Consider the following 23540-nt stretch of genomic DNA (forward strand, 5'->3'; position numbering starts at 1 on the left):
TGGTTTAGTGGCTGGCAACCCTGCCTATGCCAGGGAGGTTGGAACAAGATGTTCTTTGATGTCCCTTCCAGCCCAAGCCATTCTATGATTTTGAAGCCAAGCATCCAGGGGCACAAGCACATCTATCTCTTTAACTCCTGATATACAAAGACATACAACAGCAGCTCCAGTTCTGAGCTGCCAGACAGCTGGGGAACATGCTAACCCCTCTGCACTCTAAGCATTTTCCTCAGAACATAAGAAGCAGCAGCAGCAGCAGCAGCTATACAGTTAGATTTTCTTTTAAGCACATAAGCTAGGACTTGCTTTCTTCCCGATTCAAAATCTGATCAAGGGCAAAGCATTAAAAAAATTCTGCTCCTATGGCTTATGTGCTCTAGAAGTTGTCCTTAATGATAACCTACCTTAAAAACAGAACAACTCTCCTCACCTTGCTCGTATCAAAATCTAATCTAACAAAAATACAATCCATACTATACTTCTAATCCCCACAGAAGCAAAGACAAGAGCAGAAATACAACCTAATTCTTTCAGAACACCTCACTATCCAGTGAAATGAAATTCCTCATCAGTCTAATCAGATAGCTGGGGACTTCTAGATGCAGTCTACTATAGGCTGAATGATGATCATTTTCATGGATGTAAGTAATGATGACATTTCTCCTCTCACCTTATATTATGCATTGGAATAGGCTCCCCAGGGAGATGGTTGTATCACCATCCCTGGATGTGTTTAAAAAACATTTGGATGTGGTGCTCAGGGACATGATTTAGTTGAGGGTTGTTAGAGTTAGGGTAGGATGGTTAGGTCGTGGTTGGGCTGGATGATCTTTAAGGTCTTTTCCAACCTGAGTGATTCTATGATCCTATGATTTGCAGTTATTTTCATACTGGATTAATCCCAATACTTATTAATACATCTTCTGACAGCCAAAATCAGGGATTACCTACTGCACATTTACTTATATACTCACTTTTGCTTGCAAGCAGTATAACACTGTTGTTATTTTCCCTTCCTAAGCACCACAAAATACCCAGAGACAGATAAGCTCAAGTCCTGGTCTTGCACACTGTCACACTGCTCAGAATGCCTTTTAACAACTGCATTCTGATAGATAAATAAATATCTGTTCTATGTGGTTCAGATGTCAGGTAGGATGATGAAAAAACTGAACTTAAGCTAATTTGCAGTTTTACTTTAAAAACAAACCTGAATCTTTCCTCTTGCTAGTCATTCTGTGTAACTTTCACTTTTTACTTGAAGGGATTAAAAACAGAGCAAACAGATGAACTTTAGGGAGAATAAAGCTTCTGCCACCACCTCTTTACTTTTCCAGTGCAAACCTGTCACTTTCAGTTATGTAAATGCAGATCTACAGTTATTTCAATAAACATTAACAAGAATTTTTCAGTATGACTGACCAATACAAGTTCTAAAAAAAGCAGACTACTCTGTTTCACAATGTGCCATTACTGGTGTTCTCATTCTGAAATACAAGCATCACAGATACAAATTCATAAAAAAAAAAAGTCACGACAGTAATGCAGTATTACAAATTTATTTAGTTTCTTGAAGTCATCTTTTTCAGCATTGAAAATGTCACACATACAAAACAACTTCTACGCATTAAATCCTAACTATAGATTGTATTACGAAGTGCTGTGCTTTTCCTTTTTTTTTTTTAAATATCTCATGAAACAAATTTTTCAGTTATAAATTTGATAAAAATAGGTGATGCACCACCACTTTTTTTTTTTTTTTTAAATAAATGAAATTCATCTCTTTGGGAAATAAGGTTTGGGTTCGCTTTTTCTCTTAAACATTGTATCGTGAAAGATACAGACCTGAAAAAGGATAAACAATCATACACAAGGCATAAACTTTACACAGAGTAGTTCAGACATTTTATAAAGAGATTTGGAAAAGTATCTAAAATAGCATTATTTAGTACAAAATCTCAATAATAAAATATTGCTCATAATAAATAAGACATGAGTTTCATTAATACTGTTCTCCTGTTAAAGCTCTCTTTGATGTAACATGATCAAATCTGATCAAAACTCAGTTTTTTATTCCTCCTCTGTATGAAGTAGGCAGATTTACTTCTGTATGGAATGGGCAGGTTCAGGTCGTTCTTTGTTAGAAACAATTTTATTATCAACAGAACACAAAATTTGGTTCAAGGTTCATGCATCATTATGGGCAAAAACAAACCAGAATGGGAATAAACCCCATTACAAAAGGTTTAAATACCTACAATATTTGCCTGTTTTCTTAAAACCGAAGTGGAACAAGACTTTATATGGATTAGGAATGCAACGAGCAAGCTGTTTGAGTTTCCTCAAAAGCTTCTAAATATCTGTGCAGCTGTATTTAATAGTTATCAAAGCCACCAGGGAAAGTCAGCTCTATAGGGGATATGAGCTGTATCTCCATCATATGGGGACATTTGATTTCATTCCCGCACGTCCCATTTGTAGACATGGCAATTTGGAGCAGTTCTTCAGCAGCTGCTCTATAGCAATATGACGGACATTCAGTTCTGAAGCCAGAGAGTCCTTTTCTTGGACTTGCTGCGTCAGTTCCTCAAACACATCTGCAAGAACATTGATTGTCAGGTTAATGCATTTGGTCACCGTACTTTTATTACAGAGTTAAGAAGCAATGGTGATATAAATATCTGTGCCTTCTTAATCATCAAGTGGGCTCACACACAAGAACAAGCTTCAGCACAGCCTGATATGCACTGTATATTAAACAGAATCACCAGTTATGTTTTAGGAGACCTGAGCCAAGGTGGATCAGTTTGTAACTTGAAATGAAGCTGAATCCAGTTGAAAAAAAGGAAAATGCACATTATGTGCAAGTTTATGTCACTCAAGAAGGTTACATAACAGAAGCACTTAAGTTTCTTGCATGTGGAACAAGGTGCAAAGAGATTTTAGTTCAAAACTTAGCTGACAGTAAAGCCTTCACTTTTTTTTTTTTTAAATAGAAGATTCTTTATTACAAAGCAGTACAAAACTAAAACAAAGAGTACTGAAAATTTCTCACCCTGGATTTGCTTGAGCAGTTTTTCAGTCAGCTGCTTTAGCTCTCCAGGAGTCATCGCATTCACTGTAACAATAAAATCAGTTATCACTTCTACAAAAGTAACATGAACAGCCCTAAACAGATTGCCTTTTTGTCTTTCTTTTTTTTTTTTTTTTTTAAATTTGCAGCCTAATGATCAATCGTTGCATGACAGTAAATCAGAGGCAGCACTGTTCATTAATACATTTTAGAAAACTTGAAAAGTGTCTCTTGACATTGACATAGATTTCAACTCCATAGGAAAGTCCTTTCCTCAATGTCAAATCAAGCAATCAAAATAGAAATGCCCAGAATCGGAATTGTTTGTAGATTGCTTGCCCCCTTTTAACACTTCTATGAGGACTTCTGACAGCATAACATGTTTTCCACAACCTGACCCCTGCAAATACATCTGTTCAACTGATGGACTGATGGCAAGCAGCCAATACTGAAGCAAGTCCTGCTATTTTTTTTTTATTATTATTATTTATTTATTTGAAGTCCATAGGAAATCACTCCTGAACAGAATTTTCAGCACATAACTACATTTTGTTGTCTAGAAAGTTCTGTGTTTTTGGCATACAGAAATAATATCTCCATAATATAGAAATCCATAACATAGAAATAATGTTTCCACAGAGTAACTCAGTGACAGCTGATGAAGAAAAACCTCAGTTTGATGCAAAGACCAACATACAAAAGGCTTACTTCTCATCTTCCTGCATTACATTTGTAGTGAGAACTAAAAGATCCTCTGCATCATTCATAAGCCCTCCCCCCCCCCCCCCCTTACATCTCAGTTTACAAGCACACACTGCTCATCCTCAGAGAAAATGTGTATTAAACCTCAATGGAGAGAATTCTGGAAGTATTCTATGCAGATCTGAATCAACAGTAGTGAGTAAGGAAGCAATGTCCTCAACTCAGATGATGTGAGAAGAGGTTGGTGCTATTTCTGTTGGGTGATAAATTGGACAGAATGGCAGAAACTGATGATAGTGATAACCAGGACACTGGAACAGACTTTAATACCTTGTAAACCCTTCAGCTTCCCACCCCAAATGGTGCAGCTTGGCAAAACTATCTCACATGGAGGTTAAGGAAAAAGAAACATGCTGCAATAACAACTTTTGCTCAGGGATTTTTGAATGCAAGAAGTTTTTATGTTGTTAAACTTTGTCCTGATGAGGCTGATTTTTACTTACCCCAAAGACTATTTTATTTCCCTATGGTTTCTCTTCCAACCTTTCTCACATCTTGCAGTTATGGGGCATTAACTTTATGTTGCTATTGCCAAATCAAAGAAGTCAGTAGCAACTACAAGAGCCAATTTGTTGTTCCTCAAGACATAAGGCCACTTCATAGGGAAGCGGATCCGCTTGCCTCCTCTGACAGCCAACTACAGTAGTACTCCTTTCAGCTATCAATAGAACAGAAAATTCCTCTCTCACATCTCACTATCCTTTAAAAGTTAAGACTTCTTAAACTCCATGAAAACATTTAATATGGTAATCAATAGCTTAATAAATAAATACATAAGTAAAAATACAAGAAATCTCTCTCTCTTTCTACACCCATCCTTAAGAAGTTACTTTCTACTTCACTGTTTTCATTAAAATTTCATCAGCTGTAGCAAGTAGGTAGGTTCACACATTACCCTTGTGTGTATATCAGGACACATCAGCCCTGATCAGTGTGTATATGAGGACATATCAATTATGCCACCTAATTATGGTATAGAAAGCCTGACTAGACTGAAAACTTTAGACAAGCACCAGTTTTCAACTGAGCAGCATTCAAGGCAGAAGAGCTAAATACTGCAAAAAGATTACTTATATTATAAAGCAAAAATGTCTTAAAAATGTATTATGTAGTCATAATAAATAGGGGAAAGAAAAATAAATCTGTTACGATGCTTAAAAAGGCTTTATATTCCCGTGTCTTGAAATCAGAGACATAAATTCCAAGTGACTAACTGCAGTTAGATAACTCCATAAACCAGGTCAAGCTTTCATAATTCCTCTGTTAACTTCTGCCCTGATGTATTTAATCCCAATTTATGACTCCAGAGGACAGGTGGTCAAACAGCACAACACATCTGTTTTGATTTATGGCTTTAAGACTACTAATTTATTACAAATGCAATATGAAACATCATGCAGCACTTAAAATCTTCTTGTAAATAATGAAGAATAGCCAAACTTTGCAAGGATGAGTTTTGTTAGTTTATTAAAAATAGTAGTCTAAAGAAACTGATCCCAATTTTTTTTTTTTTTTTTTTTTTTTTTTTTTTTAAACACAGCATCCCCTTTTCTTGCTCTTCGATATTCGGAGTTCTACTGTTGCCTTCTTTTCCTGTTACCTAATTTTTCAACTGAACATTTTACGATCTTTTTCTTCTTTCTCATATCTTTTGAAATTTAGAAGCACTTTCCAATTACTTTGTGAAGACTTTTCTAGAGATCACCTGCTACAGGAAACAGGAAAATTAATTTTCTGCTGCTTTCAATATCACCACAGTTATCACCAGAATCACCAGGTCTACTCTACAGTGTTTGAGATGACATGGCAGCATGAGGGCCTTCGTACTTCCCTTATGCTCAACAAGGAGAAGAAAAAAAAAAATCTAATGAAGTGTAAACAGAGTCCACCGCTATTGGCAACATTTAACTCTGCATGTTGCTTCACAGATTTGCTCTGCTATTTCACCCTTAATTTCTTAATTTCTTCTGCTGTTTTGAGTGGCTTTGTACAAAAGGTAACTCAAGACACCTGACACATGGATTTCAGGAGTTTAGTAATTGGCACAAGCAGAACTGTTTGACTGACGTAATAAAGATTCATCACCATCAACTGTAGCAATAACTTTTTTGCATGAATTAAACATGCCCTGCATCCCTTTGGAGCATAAATAATAGAAAAACTAAAAAGCAAACATAAAATATCAAAACTAACAAATGAACAGCCTCCTCCTCCCCCTCCCCAATCTGCTTAGCTATGCTGTCACCTTATTCACAGATTTTACAGAGACTCCAAACCGTTAAAAGCCGCATTTCAGGCTGTGAATTAATGCCCTGTGGGAACACTAAGTGATCAACAGATATTTCAGAGGATGCCCCTTGCTTGCTATGTTGCATTTAAATAGAAATACACTTACATTCTTCCCTGCTGTAATGAGGATGCCTTCTGTGAACACTGGTGAGTGAATCACTGTCAGCTTTTTCAGTCTTCTGGGCTTGGCTGCGATTAGACCACAAGACACTGCTGCAACAGAACGTAGCACCTGTTTCTTGTAACATACCAAGTCTGAAATCAGTGGGTTCGCTTTGTTCTAACAGACCTTGTGAGCAGTTTGAGATGCTTCCAGAATTTCCATCTATCCATTTTGCAGAGTATCTAGGTACTGGAGAGTCAAACTGTGGGAGCAGTTTCCTATCAGTCTGATGTCTCAAGTTAAAAAGCGGGTGTTGGGATGTTTTCGAGCTTTCGGTATCAGAGTCTATATCCTTGTTTTGTGCATACTGTATGATCCAGTTAATTTTTTTGCTCAAGATACTTTTTACTTCTGCGTATGGGCTTCTAGAGAGCTTTGAACGTGGGCAGTCCTGATTTGCAATTAAATGGAATTTTTCAAAGCAGTCTCTGTGTCCCCTTAAAGATCTTGTATGTAGAAGATCTGACTTTGGTATTCCTGCAAAGACACAATAAAAAAAAAAGTTCAGTTACTGTATATTCAGATTTTTTTTTTTCCCAAGTCTCTACTTGTAATTAACCAAGAAAATAAACTGTTAACTGATGCTTTCATATTAATAGTCCAATCACTGAAGTAAAGCAGGATATGCGATAGTCTAAAATGATCTCAAATTCCACTCATCTCAAATCCTTCACACACAAAGTATTTTGCACACAGTAATCCCTAGTGCAGGAATTACTTCCACATGCCTCTCGTGCAATAACAGAGGTGAAGCAAGCTGCCAACTCCGCGTACATATTACGTGAAAGCTATACAGACATATAATCTGTCCTAAATGATTCCAACTACATATCAGGCATTTCTTTGGAACAGTACTCAAGAACATCCTGATAACAGCCACTTGTGCCCACATCTTCTACACATAATGCTTTAAGCCATGTGTTTGGATATTGCAGTGTGCAGGTTTGTATCATTCAAGCGGTCAAATATAATGTAGACTTCAGTCATAGTTTATTATTTCGCATTACTACAAGCCTGTAGCTGAGCTAGAGAAATGAGTTCTAACACTGCCAACACTCTCCAACATGAAAGCATCCTGAAATTAATTTTGTGTAAGATGGTTACTCATTCTCTTTGATTGTCCTCTCTTAAAGATTACCAAATAGCCACAGCAGGTAGCCTACTCAGACATCAAAGAAATTAATAGTGATTAACATGTTAAAAAGGAACACAATCTATGAAGACTGACAGACAATAAGACAGATGGCATGAGAAATAACTATCTCATAAAGTGAATAGCACTCCAGTACCAAATTACTTTCTGCAGCTTCAGCAGATAACCTATTCAGACTCACTACGCAGTAGATCCAAAACCCAAGTCTAGAATATTGAGCAGCTAGATTTTTATCTCAAACAAATACGCTACTTGGGAGATTCCCAAAATTAACAAAAAAATAAAATCTGTAACACAAGATCCTGATTACGGACAATCAAAAGCTTGCCTGTGAACCACTGGCTGAAAATGCTCAACGCTCACTGAAGTCAAAATATTTACAATCAACATATGAAAATATAATTTGATCTTTAAGTTGGGTCAGCTGCCACCATTTTACTCCTTAACACATATAAAAGCTAAACAGAAGTGATGTAAATAGAGGAAAAACCATGAAATGCAACAAGATGTGATAAGTAACTTTAAAGAGAAATTAATGAAAAGCTACACATTACAACAAATGTTATATTGCAACTTAAATTCTTGTGATGAACTAAGTCCACCCCATCCCAAACAATTAACAAATGATAACTTGTATTAAGTTTGTATGAGTGCACATACAATTTATGGGGCAAAATGACAATACTGAAAAACTTTATCCTCAGCAGCAGAGAATAAAGATGAAGTCATGAGAACAGACACTCCTGCTATCCAGGAACTAAGTATTAAAATGAACCCTAACCAGAGGCAGCTTTTAGGAAAGAAATTCCCCAGCAAAGTACAAAGACAGATGTCCTCTTCACAGCTCTTAGATCAAGATTCTTACCCAGTACCTCAAAATATCTTTCAATCCTCTCCAGCAAATAAACGTTCACTAACTTAAGGTCAACGTGGTCTGTCTGCTTGTAATGGCTATTTCCCCCTCTCTGTCTCTACAGAGACATTAAAAGCAAACAAAAATAAGCACAAAGCATTTATATCTAGTGCAAACAAGGAAAGGTAAGACATTTGACTTCATGGCTCACTAAAATAATTCAAATATAACAAGTCTGCTTAAGTCACCTAATATCATGTAAACTCTGAAATCTTTAATCCATAAAGGAACAACACCATCAGTTAAAGTTGTATCTTCACAACATTTCCAAGCCTACAAAAAAACTAAGACTAATCCTTTTCAATGTTATCTGTTTTACCCATTTTTTTTTTCTCCTCGTAAATTTCTTCTCCTTTTTGAAATTAGAGGAAACTTCAATAGACTGGCAGGAAAAAACAGTCTTGTGCAATTTCCCATACAATAACTTCATTTAACTTGAATAAATGAAGCCACTATCTTCTGATGACAGGACAGAGCAACTCTGTCTAAAGCAAATACTTAAGATTTGGCAAAAAGGAGGAGAGGCAACTCAAGGAAGCACAGTTAGCAAGGTTTGGGATACACTTTTGCACTGTGTTCTGGCTTTTCACAGGTACTGCCATATGCAGTACTTCTGGGACATCAGTCTTCTCCCCACTCAAAACTAATGATTAAAAAAAAAAAAAAAAAAAAAAAAAATCAAACAACCACCAAACTTTTACTTCTTTCCACTCTTCCCTACGTCTTTGCCAGCCCTGCAAAACTGGTGTAAGGACTGCCACAGTTTCTATTAAAAACAGAAATACAGAACCATGGGAATTCAATGAAAGATTCCTAAAGCTAGTTCAACAGAAATGGCCTCCTGCTACACTCCCTCGTCTATACATTCTATCACTTCTAAGGCAATCACAACGCAAATCACCTGCACAAGTGACAGAACGCTGCAGCTTTAGTGAAAATAATGCTAATTAAAAAAATAATTAGAATAGAATTAGAATATCACATTAAGAGTAACACACCACTTGTCCAGAAAAAAGTTCTCATCTGCATTAAAGAAAAAGAACAATATTTATGAAGTTCCTTAAAATGCTTTTATAGTTTGATTTTTGGGCATACAGATCTACACAGGTTAAACAGTAAATATATGAAAATAAATTAGAAAAGGCTAGTAATTGATTCCACTGGGATATACTATGATATTTTACTAAGCAGCAGAAAGACAACAAATAGGAAATAGAAGTACAACAATATTGTAAAATAAAATGCTTAAGAGTTCAGAAGACAAAGGCAGAGAATTGCAGTCTGGATTACACACTGACAAACCTGAGAAAATTCTACTTGAAAGTGTATAGGAAATCCTAGGGTAGAAATGCAGCTGGCTAAGAGACACACATCAGGTTCCAGGGTTCACACATTTAATCTTCACTGTAGATGTTAAACACTCACCTATTTCTGCAAATCTGAGATTCGGCAAGATAGAATACTACTGTATGAATAAAACAACAGAAAAAAATCCAAACAAAAAAGAAACCGAGATCACTGAAAATCTCAGCATTCTTTACTAGTTGAACCATATTCTAGGCATGAACTCTTCTTTCCCAGAGGGTATAAGACTACACAAAGCAGAAAAAGCACAAGTATCAGTCATACAGAAGAAGAGAAAGTGCACGATGGATTTATAAGGGCCCATCTGACTTTCATGTCTTAGTCATGAGCATAAAGTAACTGAACATTCTTTCCTACTGATAAGGTTATCTTTCAGAAGAGTTCTGAGTGTTGTTAACTTTCCCACTCCACAGGCTGCTCAAAGAAATAAATCTATTTTATCAGAATTCAGTAATAACCATTGCTAACTTCAGGTGCACCTGTTACAGGAGGAAAAAAAGCTTACTTCAAAATGTTGTTATTTATCAGCCACAGGTTATTAGCCACGATGTCACTATTTCTGAAGAATGAACAAATTATTATAAAACACAGTCTACAAGAATAGAACTCCCATCCCACACCAAAATGTGTAACCAATCTCCTCTCTTGCTGCACTGGAATAACTAAACAGGTCTATCCAGGTACCCTTCAAAACAATAAGGAAAAGAAATCATACAAAATTGGTTTAAAAGATGCCTTCAGACTACACAATTGCTTAAGCTTTTACATATTGATTTAGTCTTAGAGAAGAAGTTACTTTATTCAACGCAAAAACAAAGTAAAACCTCAGTACTTTGATCAAGCAATACCATAGTTTAGATGTATAGCTACTGCCTATCAGTTTTGTGAATTTTCACAGGATTTCAGCTCTGTCTCAACTCTCCTGTTTGCTAAAATTCATCTCAATCTTTTCAGCTTTTGGCTGGTCTTTCAGGTCAGCACCACACAGAATCATCGTTTTTTTTTTTTGTTTGTTTGTTTGTTTTCCCCCTATTTGTAGGAATGTGTACATTTGTCCTGTCTTACTTTCCAAGAATAGGATTAGAAACTATGTTCAAGTACGTTCTGTCATTCAGACTTGTTTTATCAGAGAAAGAAAAAAATACTCAAAAACCCAACAATTCCAGAGCAGGGAAGTTCTACCTAAGGCCTAAGAGTGTATGTGTGTTGGGGGGGGGAGGATGAGCGATACATCTAGAAGACCATTCATTCAAGACAGATGCCATCAGGAAACAAGATTATGCAATAGATGACAATTCAAATGAACAAGCTCCAGAGGAAGATGCCAAACCTCGAGACAAATAACAAAAGAATGTGTTTACCACCAATTCCTGACTCTAATAACCTGTGTTATATGAAATATGAGTATTATATATCACCTTTCTCAGCACTACTCTTTGTATGCTCAGCACTTCCAAGAACAAAAGAGACTATGGTAAGAACTTAAGAGATTAGCATTTATGCCAAAAATTGAGTATTTTGCTTTGTACGCTAAGCAAGAAAGAAACTCTTCCTCTATGCCACTGTAATTCTCAACACAAATCAAACCAATTTGTAATCAAACAATATATGAAATAGCATACATTTTTCTAATTTCCAGTCATTCTTAAGAATAAACTTAGCAGAGAAGAGAGAGAACATCTACTGCAAAACTAGGCGTGTAATCAAATTCCATCAATTCTAGGTAATCTGTACTAGAAAATAAATCAGTTTGCATCAAATTAAAGTTTTCTTTTGAAGTGACGAAGCCTACAAAGACTTAATTCTGTCCTTGAGAACAGCACATCTAGAACAACTATGTTACTAACTATGCATAACTCTTCTTCATAATAAGATACAGCATGAAATTGAAATGTTTGCTCATATTTATAAACGAGGCTAGTTAGAACAATAGTTTGATTTGGAGATAACTATAATAAACAAGTTCAATTCAGGAAGAATGCTCTTGAACAGAGAGACTACTTCACATTTCTTCACAAACGTATTCATTAAAAAAGATCATTAGCTTGCTTGTTTATCTTCCTGTGTTTGTTGCTGTCGTTTGTAAATACTCCTTAGTCAGTCTTGCAGTTCCATGTAAAGAAAAGTCTGCATTCCATTCTTAGCAATTTATAATGCGATGCAGGGAACAAATTGATTTTGCAGCAGTGAATAGCCTTAGCCCAAACAGTTGAAGAAAAACAAACCAATAAAAAACCCCACAGAATTTAAGATGGAATTAAAATGAACATGGATAGTTCTAGACAAAGTTAATTGTTTCAAGTTTGTTCTTTAATATTGCTTAATTAAAGCCACATTAAAATCTCTTTAAAGAATTTACAAATATTTCTGGGTAAGAATTATACCTGACCATAGGTAAAGGAAAACTGCAAAGTGCTAGTGGCCGTCATACATACAAATTCCATAATTTCATGAAGTACGTATGGTTATTAGGGGTAGCAAAATAAGAAGAAATGCACTTCATAATACAGATTTGTACAGTGCTGGTAAAGTCAATGAAATGGATGACTGAATTATAACACCTTTAGTTTTTGCTGGTCAGACACTGCCTTCACAGCCACTGAAAAATGTGTTTCATCCTAAGAAGTTACCTCTAGAAATATTTCTGATGAGCACGTACACCTTTTCCTGTAATCCTGTAAGCAAGAAAGAGATTGTGAAGAGCTTCAGTTTGTGGCTGCCTTCTTTAAGAGCTCTGGCTTCAACTACAAGTTCTGAAACATTCCATTTGCATCTCTGCTCAATTGTCCCCCTCGCCTGCATACAGTACTACTCTTGAAACACTGATGCTTAAGCAGCCTCTAAACAACTGCATCTCCATTCAAAACACTAAGATCAGACAAGCTCAGTTTTGATTTGTCTTGTGTGCAGGGCTAGGACCTGCAGCACAGAAGGAAATGCTCTGAGACATTACATGTTCTCGTCTATCCACTAGTCAGATCATTCAGACTGCTAAAAGAAGAGGGTTCTTACCCCAAGACCTCTTCAAAATGCATTAAATAAAACCAGCCCATGACTACCTATGACAGCATGTCACCCTCACATCTAAATGACTAGGGGTGGAGGAAAACTGTTACTCTTAGTTGCACAACTCTGCCAACACTGAGAAACGTGATCATTAGAGACTTATCTCCAACATACCTGCGTGACAAGATTTAAAGCCAAGTGCTACTTTCTAAGTGTATTCAGGCAATTTCACTGCAGAGTTAGATCTTGTGATTTACTAGATTAGCTGGAAGGAAAAATGCCAGTGCTATTTATTCATTAACTTCCAAAACAAAACAAATGGTAGATATTATCTTGTTTGCAAATTAAAATTCTGTCTTCACTTTCATTTGATAAAGGCAGCGCGTTCCATACATCAGGTGGGGACGCAAAACCTCCTACCAGATTTCTATCAGCTTGCTTATACTTCACCATATAGCAAACATATCCCATATAAGATAGAACATGGATCCAATCGAGTCTTTCAACAATTTTCCAAAATTCATGCTCTCTAGAAAAGATTTTATTGCTTGTATTAGATGAACCAATGAATCCTGCTGAAAACTTCGTTACAGGAACCACCATGTTAGATGTGTCTCACATTTCCTAAGGAAAGACTAGTCAGATCACCCAGAAGAGAACAAAAGCCACGAGACGGCATTTCTGTATTCTGGATAACACCAGGTAAGTAGGATTAACTGTTCAAGTTACTTGCTTACATGTACGAACTTCCCTAGCTTGAAGACTTCAAAAATATAGTTTCAGAACAAGCCACACAGCTCAACTCACTCAGCAATATTACATGGCACTTCACGGATTAAGAATACCATCTCCAAATGTGTCTGGACTTGAATTCATAGTTAAGAGGTTTACTGGAAGCTGCAGCTAGTTCTACAAGTCCATTCAAGTTTGCAGAAATGAGTCATACCCCTGGACAGCAAGTGCTACCTTAACACAAGATTTTATCTGTCTGCCCCAAAGGACAATGATGAAAGTTTGTAACTTTTGTTGCCAGAATAATGCATTTCAGTTCCTGTTATTTTATTAACATTGAGGTGGAAAAAAAATAAAAAAGGATGTGTAATACTTTGGAACAGAACGAAAGTAGAACAGTTTCCAATCTTTTCAACTATACCTTACCACCTATTTCATTTCAGTGAAATATTCTTCTGAAAAGAATAAAAGGAAAAAAAGTGAAACTTTTAAGAATGAAATCCCATTTTTCAAAGATGAACACAGAATAAGGATATTATACAAGATCTTATAGACCTTAGCAAAAAAACAAAAGAAAAACAAGGAAAACAGAAAGGAAAACAAAACAACAACAACAACAAATCCCAACAAGTCAAGACATTAATTTATAGCATCTTTGTCTCAACCTTGAGACTGGGATGCACTAAATCTTATGCTGAAATTGCCTAAAATACTGAGTCTATCTGCACTTTAAAGTATCATGGGAATGTAACTATACTTAACATTAATCAATGCAATTACTGGGTTATCTGTTCCCCCACCCCACCTTTCACATTAGAAGGCCTGCAATACAGATTTAGGTTTCAACTTCCAACGTTTACCATCCAGCCGCTGTTCAACTCTAAACAGAAATGGAAGCAAGTTATCAATTAACAGCACCAGACAAGCAAATCCATAAGTAAAAAATCAGCTCTATCAGATCTTCCCACCTACTACACACTGCTGAATTTCAGAAAACTAACACACTTTAAAACAATTTTGCATTAAGATATGCCAGCATAAAAACAGGGTAAGATAAACATGCCATCTATGACAAATAATAAAAACGGAACTGTGAGTATTACAAGTTTTGAAACCATAAATGAAAAGGCTCCTGAGAAGAAACTAGTCTCCAACTAACATATACTGCCTTATTTCCTGACTTACACAATTGTTACACGTGAATTTAAAACACTTCCTGTTTCAATCACAGATTACTAACACTGCACCTACTCAAAACCAAGACAGCACACAACAATCTCTGACGTCCACATTGCTTACAGAAGGCATACAAAAGGCCAACGTCAAATCCCAGCAGATCTGCAGTACCTACATACTCTAAATCCTACCTAGAACTTTAAAACTGCTATACAGGACCAGTTTAGTTTAACAAAGCACTGGTATTGCAGCTTTGCTTTTCATACTTAAGTACTTTAAAATTTAAGCATCACATTAACAAACAAACATGTTAAATCACCTGATGATGATCCTTAAGTCTGGGAATAAACAAAGTATTTACACATAGCTTAGTCCGCTCAGCTTCCTCAAACGAATCCTCAAAGCAGCTAAGCAGACAGTGAAAGCATGACAGACCAGAATACTGTCCTTTTGTCCACCCACATTTAGACTGAAGATCAGCAAAATCACTGCTATCCTCTCCTCTACCTTAATTTCTCCCTGTTCCTCAAGAAAATTTGACAACATAATAGTTGCGTCTTGGCTTTTTGTTTATTCTGTATGCCCATTTGCCCTTTTCTTCTTGTTTTGTCACCAAAAAAGTTCCCTTCCAAGAATCTTTCAGAGAAATGGGCCCTATTATCCATACATACATGTATACATACAAAGCTCCTGAATAAATTCAGGATAGACACCAGAGCTGAACTCCAAGCTGCACTCAAACCAGTTGTTTCCGTGACTTAACAAAAACACTGAGAAGAACCACCACAACTTAAGCCACCTTTTTTTTTCTTCTTCCATTTAAGCTTTAGAAGTCTAGTATTCAATATGACAGAGACATATTTCTGATTAAAAACAAAGGTTTTATGACAGCATAAACAACATTTTTCTTGTTCAGAAAGTCAGCAATTATCTAGCTAAGGCAGACAAAGCTTTCTGTACAAGTCTTCCATATAAAATGACTGGAAAAAGAATTTCAATATTTATTTCAATCATGCATCATTATCAATCTATTGTCCAAACAAAGCTATATAAAAACAAACAAACAACTGAGGCCCATAACAATAGTGAGGCAGGAAGATGTGTGTTGAGTCATTAAAGATTTGGGGTGTTCCCTGTTTTACTTGTTTCTAATTATTCATCCTCCTTAACTGATCAAGAACATTACCATCTACGCAAACTTCTACAGCTGCTGAATTCACAGATGTGAAGACACACAGATTCACCAATGCTCATCTATAATGCGCAGCTAGCTGTGACTTTTGTACAATAGTTTTTCTACAGCTTTCTGTACAATAAGCTTTGTTTATGTACCTTTGAGAAAGTCTGCTTTGGGCTGCTTGAATTTTAAGCTAGGTCATTTCCATGTGACTGGATTTACAATTGACAGCTCTGAGGAAAGTGATGCTGGCAGGAATGAAATCAGTGAGAAAATTCTACTTCTATTAAAGCATTAGAATACTACACCATTTTAAACACGGAAATTGGGGGAAAACCACTTCCAGAATTTCATATGTGAAAGTTGCCATGGGCTGCTGCAAATAGTGGAATACTTAAGCATCCTGCAAGATGCTTAGCTGTGACTATGTCACAGAGGAAGAAGGTAGGTGTGCACATCAACATGAAGATGGAGCAATCCGTCAGTGCTGCCCTAACTGTTGCATAAATATCTATAATAGCCTATTTCTCTTAAAATTATAACTGAACAAAATGAGAGTTCTACATGTGTTTTAACTGCTTGGATTTTTAAATATGATTTTTAAGTAGAAGAAAAAGTGACAAAAACGACCCATACTTGTGCGTCTAGGACAGTACATTTACAGAATATACATAACTTTGATTCTGTGCGACATGTAGTTATGTGAAGCCTGTTAAAATGTAAGTGGCAAGTTGATAAGAAAACATCCAGTATAATATCCTGAGTTAGTGAATTATCCTTTAATTCGCTATCCAGAACTGTTAGAAAACTGCTGTTTTATATATAAAATCATAGTCTTTGTCATAGGAAAATACAGGAGATGAAAGCAACAGATATGCCAGAAGTAGGAGGAATACGGTATAGAATATGGTAAAGCATCAGCTTACATATTGGGTCAGCTGAAAATTCTTATAGACACATTTTAAAGTCATTTACAGAGGCAGTGCTCCACTGCCTATAAAAGTAACATCTTATCAAATAGGGCACAGAAGACAGAATTATCAGAAAATAAGGTACTTTTTATTTTGCAGTGATCAAGATATTAACACTATGCAAAAGAAAAAAAAAGCCATAATGGCCTTATGTTCCTGAGATTCAGAATAAGCAACATGACCACTAGGCACAATGCTCATAGATCACAGCTCACTCCCATCAGAGTTGGGTGTAAAAAGTCTCAGTGTCTCACATATATCAGACAAACTGAATCTTACTATCACCAAAAAATAGGAACATTCATGAAACAGTTTTAAAGTCAATTGCTCTCAGCACTTTCAATTAGCCTAGGTGGTCACATGCCTGCAGCACTGGCAAATACCACTTTCTATAAGTGGAACACCCAAAAATCAAGTAATGGTGCTTACGTTTAAGAAAAAAACATAAGAGCTTACTTGATTTAAAAAAGGGAAATCTCTAATGCACTAAAAGTAACAAGATAAATTCATTCAATAAACAAGTCTTCAAGTTGTAAAACTGTACAGAAAAACATTTTACTGAACCTATGTGATCTTGGAGCTCAGAAACAATGCTTACAAGGCCAGCCTTTTAAAACTCTTACTTCACAGTTCGTAAACCATAGGGAAGTGCTTTAGCAGTGGGTTGGACCAAATGATCTCTGGAGGTCCCTCCTCAACCCCTTACAGTTCTGTGTACAGTGATTCCATGTGAAACTTCAACATGCTGTGGTGATGAATCTGGTTTTATCACCTTGCACATATCATCTTATGAAAGCACACACCAAACGTCTGATGATTTCTATCAAACACTGATCTGCTTCCAAGAAAGTCACGCGATGAGATTTGCAGCTGAACTGAGTTCTACCTGTAGTTCCCCTACCACTGACCGAAGCGCTGAGCGAAGGCCGAACACACGGTGCTTTCCACCTGAACTGACGCCAGAAGTCTGCGGAAGCTGCTGAAACCTGATCACATCTTTGCAAGTGTTATTTTAGAAAACCTCAAAAACCTGCTGTTACCAGGAAGGAGCCTAATTTGGTCAGTAAGAAAACTTCTAGCACACAACTTTCTGAAGCTCTGCGGGAGCTTTCCAACGAGCTCCGTCTGCACCCAGCTCCACACACCGGGGCAGTGGCACGATAGGAGCCCCTCTAACACCGTACCTTCGATGTTCAGCTCGAAGCAGATGTGGCAGAACGAGAGCGTCTCCTTCTCGGTGCCCAGCTTGCAGACGCTGCACACGTTGTCATCGTCCAGGTCGATGTTGACGAACTGCTCCTCGTTCATCGTGCTCTGAAAGAGGAGGGAACAAGGCGCAAGACTGTTACTCCAAGCACCCAGGTAACATCCCCGTACTGCTTCCCCAAGCCCAGCCGCGTGTAAGGCAGAACCGTTCCGTCCCGGCCAAGTTTCCTTCTAGGAGCACGAGAGGCGGCGCAGCGGGCGGCGGCCACATCGCACGGTGCTCCCAGAGCCCCGGCGGAACGAGCCCCTCTCGCCACCCCCGCGCACCCCTCCCTCCTTCCTGGCAGCCCCATCCCGTCCCTCTGCCCCCAGCTCGCGCTCCTCGCACCCTCCCCGCGCCCAGCACATCGCCGCTGCCGACCCCCGAGCTGGAGCCGGAGCTCCCCCCGCGCACCCCTCGCCGTGCCGCACTGCCAACCGCCCCGCGCCGCACTCCACTATTGTTCGCCGGAGAGCGCAGCCGGAGCTCGGCGCCAGCACCGCCCTCTGCTTCCGGCCGAAACCACGGCCCCAGCGGGACGGGGGGAAGGGGGCTGCGCCAGGCGGGGCGAGCTACTGCTCTCCGCCGCGCCTCGGTGCCAGCACCGCCCTAGGGTTGCGCCGGCGGGGCAGAGGGGCGGGGCGAGCCAGCGGCCGCTACAATCTGTGCGAGCAGCGGGCGCCCCTTGTTTGGCGTCGCTTGGGCTCTTCCAGAGCCTGGCTGTGGTGCCTCCCCCGCGGCCACTGGGGGTGGCTGGGGAAGCGTAGGCGGTGCCACGGCTGACCTGCTCCACTCCCTCCTCTTTCCTTTCCGCGGGGCTTTCCGCCGGGGGCTGAGGGCGGGCTCTGCGCTGGCTCTGCGCTTAGTGTCCTCCTAGCGCACCCCGAGTGCTAATGAGCTGGTGATGCATACTGCACAGTGCTGTTGGGGTCCGAGTTACTGGGTCGCCTGAGAAATGCAGAAGTCCTCTGGGTGGAGGAATTGAAACTGGGAAGATTAGCTGAAGGCAGGGAGAAAAAATCAGGATAGCCTCTTCTGCTCTGTACTGGTGTGGTCTCACCTCGAGGACTGTGCACAGCATTGAGCACCGCGGTACAAAGAAGGCATAAAACGTTTAGAGTGTCCAAAAGAGGGCTGCGAAGATAATGGAGGGTCTAGAGAAAAAGGCGTATGAGGAACAGCTGAGGTCCCCTGAGCCCAGAGTACAGGAGGCTGAGGGGAGGCCTTGTGGCAGTCTGCTCCTGAACTCTGCTCTCTGATGACAACGACAGGACCCGAGGGAACTGGTTTCAAACTGAAAGAGGAGACCCTTAAAGGTCATCTCCCCTGTTCACTGCAGGGGAGTTGACCTTTAAGAGGTCCCTTCCAACTCAGATGCTTCTATGATTCTATGATCTGATACCATATGAATATACAAAGCTGGCAAATCTATGCTGAATTTTCGGTGTCCTTTTATTGGCTCAGGATGAGCTTGCTCTACTGTGAGCTTTCTAGGAAAGAAATCATTCCTTGGGGATTGTTGTTACCTTTCACTCCCTTGGGAGGAAGGAAAGAAAGTTGCTGTTGAACACAGAAGTTGTGCGCATAAAAGGGAAATGGAAGAGGAGAATGGAATATGTAAGAAACAGTGCTGAAGTTGCGTGCATATTTGTTTGACATGATGGGAAATAACAAGTACCAACTGTAAGTGCTGTCTGAATGGAAAGTAAAACTAACTCAGCTTCGTGCTTGCCTTCAGAAGGTTAAGCCACAGAATGGCAGATTGTGCCTTCCTGAGAATTTCCACAACTTGTGGAAATTACCTACAATGCATTCTTATATGTCAAAAGTGGGGTTACCTATGAAACAGCTACATCGTCTTCCAAAATCTCCTCTCTCCAAACACATTTGCCTATGGTTTTTATGATCCCTTTCACCATATTTTCTTGGGGCATTTTTTTCAATTCTATCAGTAAGAAAAAAGAAATCACAGAATCACGGAATTGTGATAATGTTGCTCTTTAGTCTATTCCTCTGCAGCTTTTAAGTAGTGGGTAGACTTTGGATTTATTTCTGTTGAAGGACAGCAGAATAATTTAATCTCAGAGTTTCCTGAGATCTTCCTTGAATTGCTCTTCCCACTGGCTGATATTGAGCTTGGGAGAGCAGCTACATCTCCTCTGTCCTCCCATTGTTTGCTTATTTGATATACATGAAAAGTGGCAAACAAGCAGCAGCCTGGCTTCGTTGCAAAAGCAATATTAAGAGAGAAAAGGATGTGAGCCTGGGGTGGAGGATTTACAAACGTAAAATGAAGCTGGACAGATGATGGTAGTGAGGATTATAAAGTATATAAATAATGGAGTATTTTCCCTTCCAGAATCTGATGTTTCTACACCTCGTTGACACAATGTATCAGCAACTGTGAAATCCAATGGCAAAAAAACCCCCATAATTTTTGTTAACAGATGAAGTGGAGGAGGCAGTATGGCTATTGGTAATGGAACAACTTTTCTTGTAAAAAAAAAAAAAAATAGTTTAAAGCACAGAGATCATTGCATTAAAAATAGTGAAAGAAAATGTTGCAGGTTCAGGATTACGAAAAAACTCCCACAACACTGTTCAATCTTAGTGCCCATTATATGATTATACATATATATATTTTCTTCCAAATCCCTTGTTTCATCAATATACATTATTTTAGCTAGAGTTTACTATTACTTATATTAAAATTATGTTAGTAGCAAACCAATCTGTGTTTTTTTTTTGTTTTCTTTTTTTTTTTTCTTTCCCCCTTTTTTTCCCCCTCCTGTCTGTTGAGATTGTGTTTTCATTTTAGGAAGGCTTTGGTAGTAATCATATTTTAATAATTCTCACTACTTCACATTCCCCAGCTGGTTGGTTGTGTTCCCACGCTGTTTCCTCACCATGTTTCAGTCTTGATGAGATGACACAAGGGACTAGATAACTGATTTAACAGAAAGAAAATTAATTCTAACTCACATCAACTCATTACTTCATTGCGTAGTACAGCCCTGTAAGCACTGGTGGGAAGGCAGCTGTAGGAGTAATGCAGAACTGAAAGTGATACTCTGCTGCCTGTATCATGACATCGTGTTTTTAACTTCACTAGTTAATTCACTCTAAATAGGTAACAATTAGAACAGTCTTTTGAGGGCACGTTAATTCCAGTTTCCTAAGTGAAGATATAGAAGTTCTGAAGTTAAAATGTACTCTTACTGAAATGTACAGGAGTCGAGGGAGAGGTGGGGTTGCTTAGGCATTATTAAAAATACTGTGGCAAGCTCCCAATGGAGAATATAAATAGCATTAGCACTGTTGAAATGAAAGTGTCTGTGTAGGTGTGCACATGTAAATTAAAATATATAGGAAAAGAGAAAAGTTAAAATTCAGTCTAGGTGAGGTCTGCCTCTATGAAAATATCTAGAAAGTAACATTCCCAAATCAACCTGATTTCATTCTTTTTCTTTTCTACTCTCTTGTGAGTTGGGGGAATTCTTTTTTCCTCTGCATGACAGGTGTCTGGGGTTTTCCAGGCACTCCTGTGGATCTTAATGATTTTCAGGCAGTTCTCTGCCAGCAGCTAATAAATATAGATGTATTTTCTCCACTCTTCTGGTTTTGTTTTCGTCATGTGAGTTTTTCTAACTAGCTTTTTTTTTTTTGCTTATTTGTTTCAGATCTGTTGTTTCAGCATCCTGCAGCCCCTCCTACTTTGTTTTAACTTTCAGACAGAATATATACATGTACAAATATCTTGCTGTAGTCGCTATCTTGACTCTTATGTTTTGTAAACTATTGTCTCTTCCTATTTTTTTCAATCCTCTTTCAATTTCACTCAATGTTTGCCCTTTTCTGTCATGTATTATTTTAATTCTTTATTGGCTTTAGTCTTCTTATTGTGTGGCGTAAAAATCTGACTGCAAAGAGGCAGTTCCTTCATCTGGCCATTTCCTTCTGCTTGGATCTGATGATCTTATGGCTATTTTCAGGTGTGGACTGGGGTGATCAAGGACAAAAACAAAGAAAACTCTGCTCATTTATCCACTCTCTTTGCTATATCTGCCCTTTGGGCTATGATTCCATGATCCTTTCAGCAGCAGTGCCAGCTTAAGTGTTCCCAGCTTCTGACCATTTTATTCCTGTTATTTTAATTTGAGTTATGTGCTGAAAAGTAACCATCATCAACCAGATTCCTGTCCAGTTCACTGCATGATTACCCCGACATTCATTTTGGCACAGCAGAAGTTCTGTCATGATAGCAGGAAGAGTAGAATGCAGCAGTAGAGATTAATTAAAACAGCTGCATGAATACATGGGTAATGATAGCCTAAATCTTTCTTCTTTAGCCTCTGTTTTTCTATTTTTCTCCTTATCACCATTTTACTTCAGCTTCTTTCCTAAATGTCTTTCCCATTCCACCATACAAATTTAGGAAATTTCTCCACTGACCACTCTATGGAGTGTCTGTGTCATTCTACAACATGAAGCTGTTTCAGGGTAGCGTCACACCGCCAGTCTTTATCTCTTACGCATTCTTCTACTCACTGACGTATGTGCCTTCATTAAATTGAGATATTCCCCCTTCAAAATTTGATTTTGTTCACTAAACAGTGACAGCAGAAGATGTAGACTTGTTCTGGACAGTAGGTAAACTCAACAGTAACTTGAAGAGACACCACTGAGGAAAGTTTTAGAAGGTAACTACAACACCAGTGATCCAATTCACAGCTGTCACCTCAGTAAAACAGCCAGAGAATCATTGTTTTGTTTTTGTTTTTGTTTTTGTTTTTGTTTTTTTTTGCGTGACAATTGCACCTGAAATTGAATATCCAACTAGTGTGAAAAATTAGTCATGGAGAAAAATGTTCTGAATTGTCTGAAGTTAGAAAAAGAAATCTACAATTGTGTACATTAAATAGTCCACACCGTGGAGGAAGCTGAGCCAACTTCAAACTATTCCTCAGTCATAACACACAAGGGTGGAGCAGTAACAGTCTGTGTATTGTAAGCAAAGGCTTCTCGCAGATTGCTGATTGGAATGGATCAGAGACTTGATAAATCAGTACCTACCAATGTAGCTGTTCAAACAAGCTGTGAATGGCAGAGGAGAGAAATTACTTCTTTACATTCATGTTCTGGGAAGATTTCCTAGTAACTCGTTTATCCTCATTCTCTGTTTGGAAGAACACGTGATTTGCTAATCCTAATAAGATCTCAGTGATTAATTATCTTGTTGACATAGCATCTCATTTCTAAGTGTTGTTTATGTATTGGTTTTTCATCCATAGATTATCTTTACAATAAGAAAGCCTATTTATTGATGAACCAGAGCTTTCTATACTTCTTTTCAGCTTAACTGAATGTGTTGTGTACTGCCTCAGCCCTCTGTCTCCCGTGGCCTCAGTTTCCTCTTTGATCATCCAGCAGTTCGCAAATTTCTGAATTTGTCCCAATTACTGAAAGCCCTCTCACAATCTAAGTACATCTTTTTCCTACCCAAATCTCAGCACT

The 23540-nt window shown here is 38.3% G+C and overlaps 1 protein-coding gene and 1 long non-coding RNA gene across 2 annotated transcripts in view; one reads left to right on the plus strand and one right to left on the minus strand.

Annotated features, from left to right (window-relative positions):
* Positions 1-1543: 1543 nt before the first annotated feature.
* C1H21orf91 (chromosome 1 C21orf91 homolog) lies at positions 1544-18604 on the minus strand. Its single transcript, XM_085241369.1, has 5 exons — positions 18441-18604; positions 17965-18094; positions 6231-6764; positions 3056-3118; positions 1544-2597 (listed from the first exon to the last, which is right to left on the minus strand). The coding sequence occupies exons 2-5, from the start codon at positions 18086-18088 to the stop codon at positions 2437-2439; spliced, it is 882 nt and encodes a 293-aa protein (XP_085097495.1). The 5' UTR covers positions 18089-18094; positions 18441-18604; the 3' UTR covers positions 1544-2436.
* Positions 18002-23540, plus strand: part of LOC146545530 (uncharacterized) — a 52550-nt gene continuing 47011 nt past the window's right edge. The window contains exon 1 of the long non-coding RNA XR_014887702.1: positions 18002-18142. This is a non-coding gene — a long non-coding RNA (uncharacterized LOC146545530). The remainder of the gene's footprint in view (positions 18143-23540) is intronic.

The sequence above is a fragment of the Meleagris gallopavo genome, chromosome 1 (assembly GCF_905368555.1).
Source record: "Meleagris gallopavo chromosome 1, MGAL_WU_HG_1.1, whole genome shotgun sequence".
Lineage (NCBI taxonomy): Eukaryota > Metazoa > Chordata > Aves > Galliformes > Phasianidae > Meleagris > Meleagris gallopavo.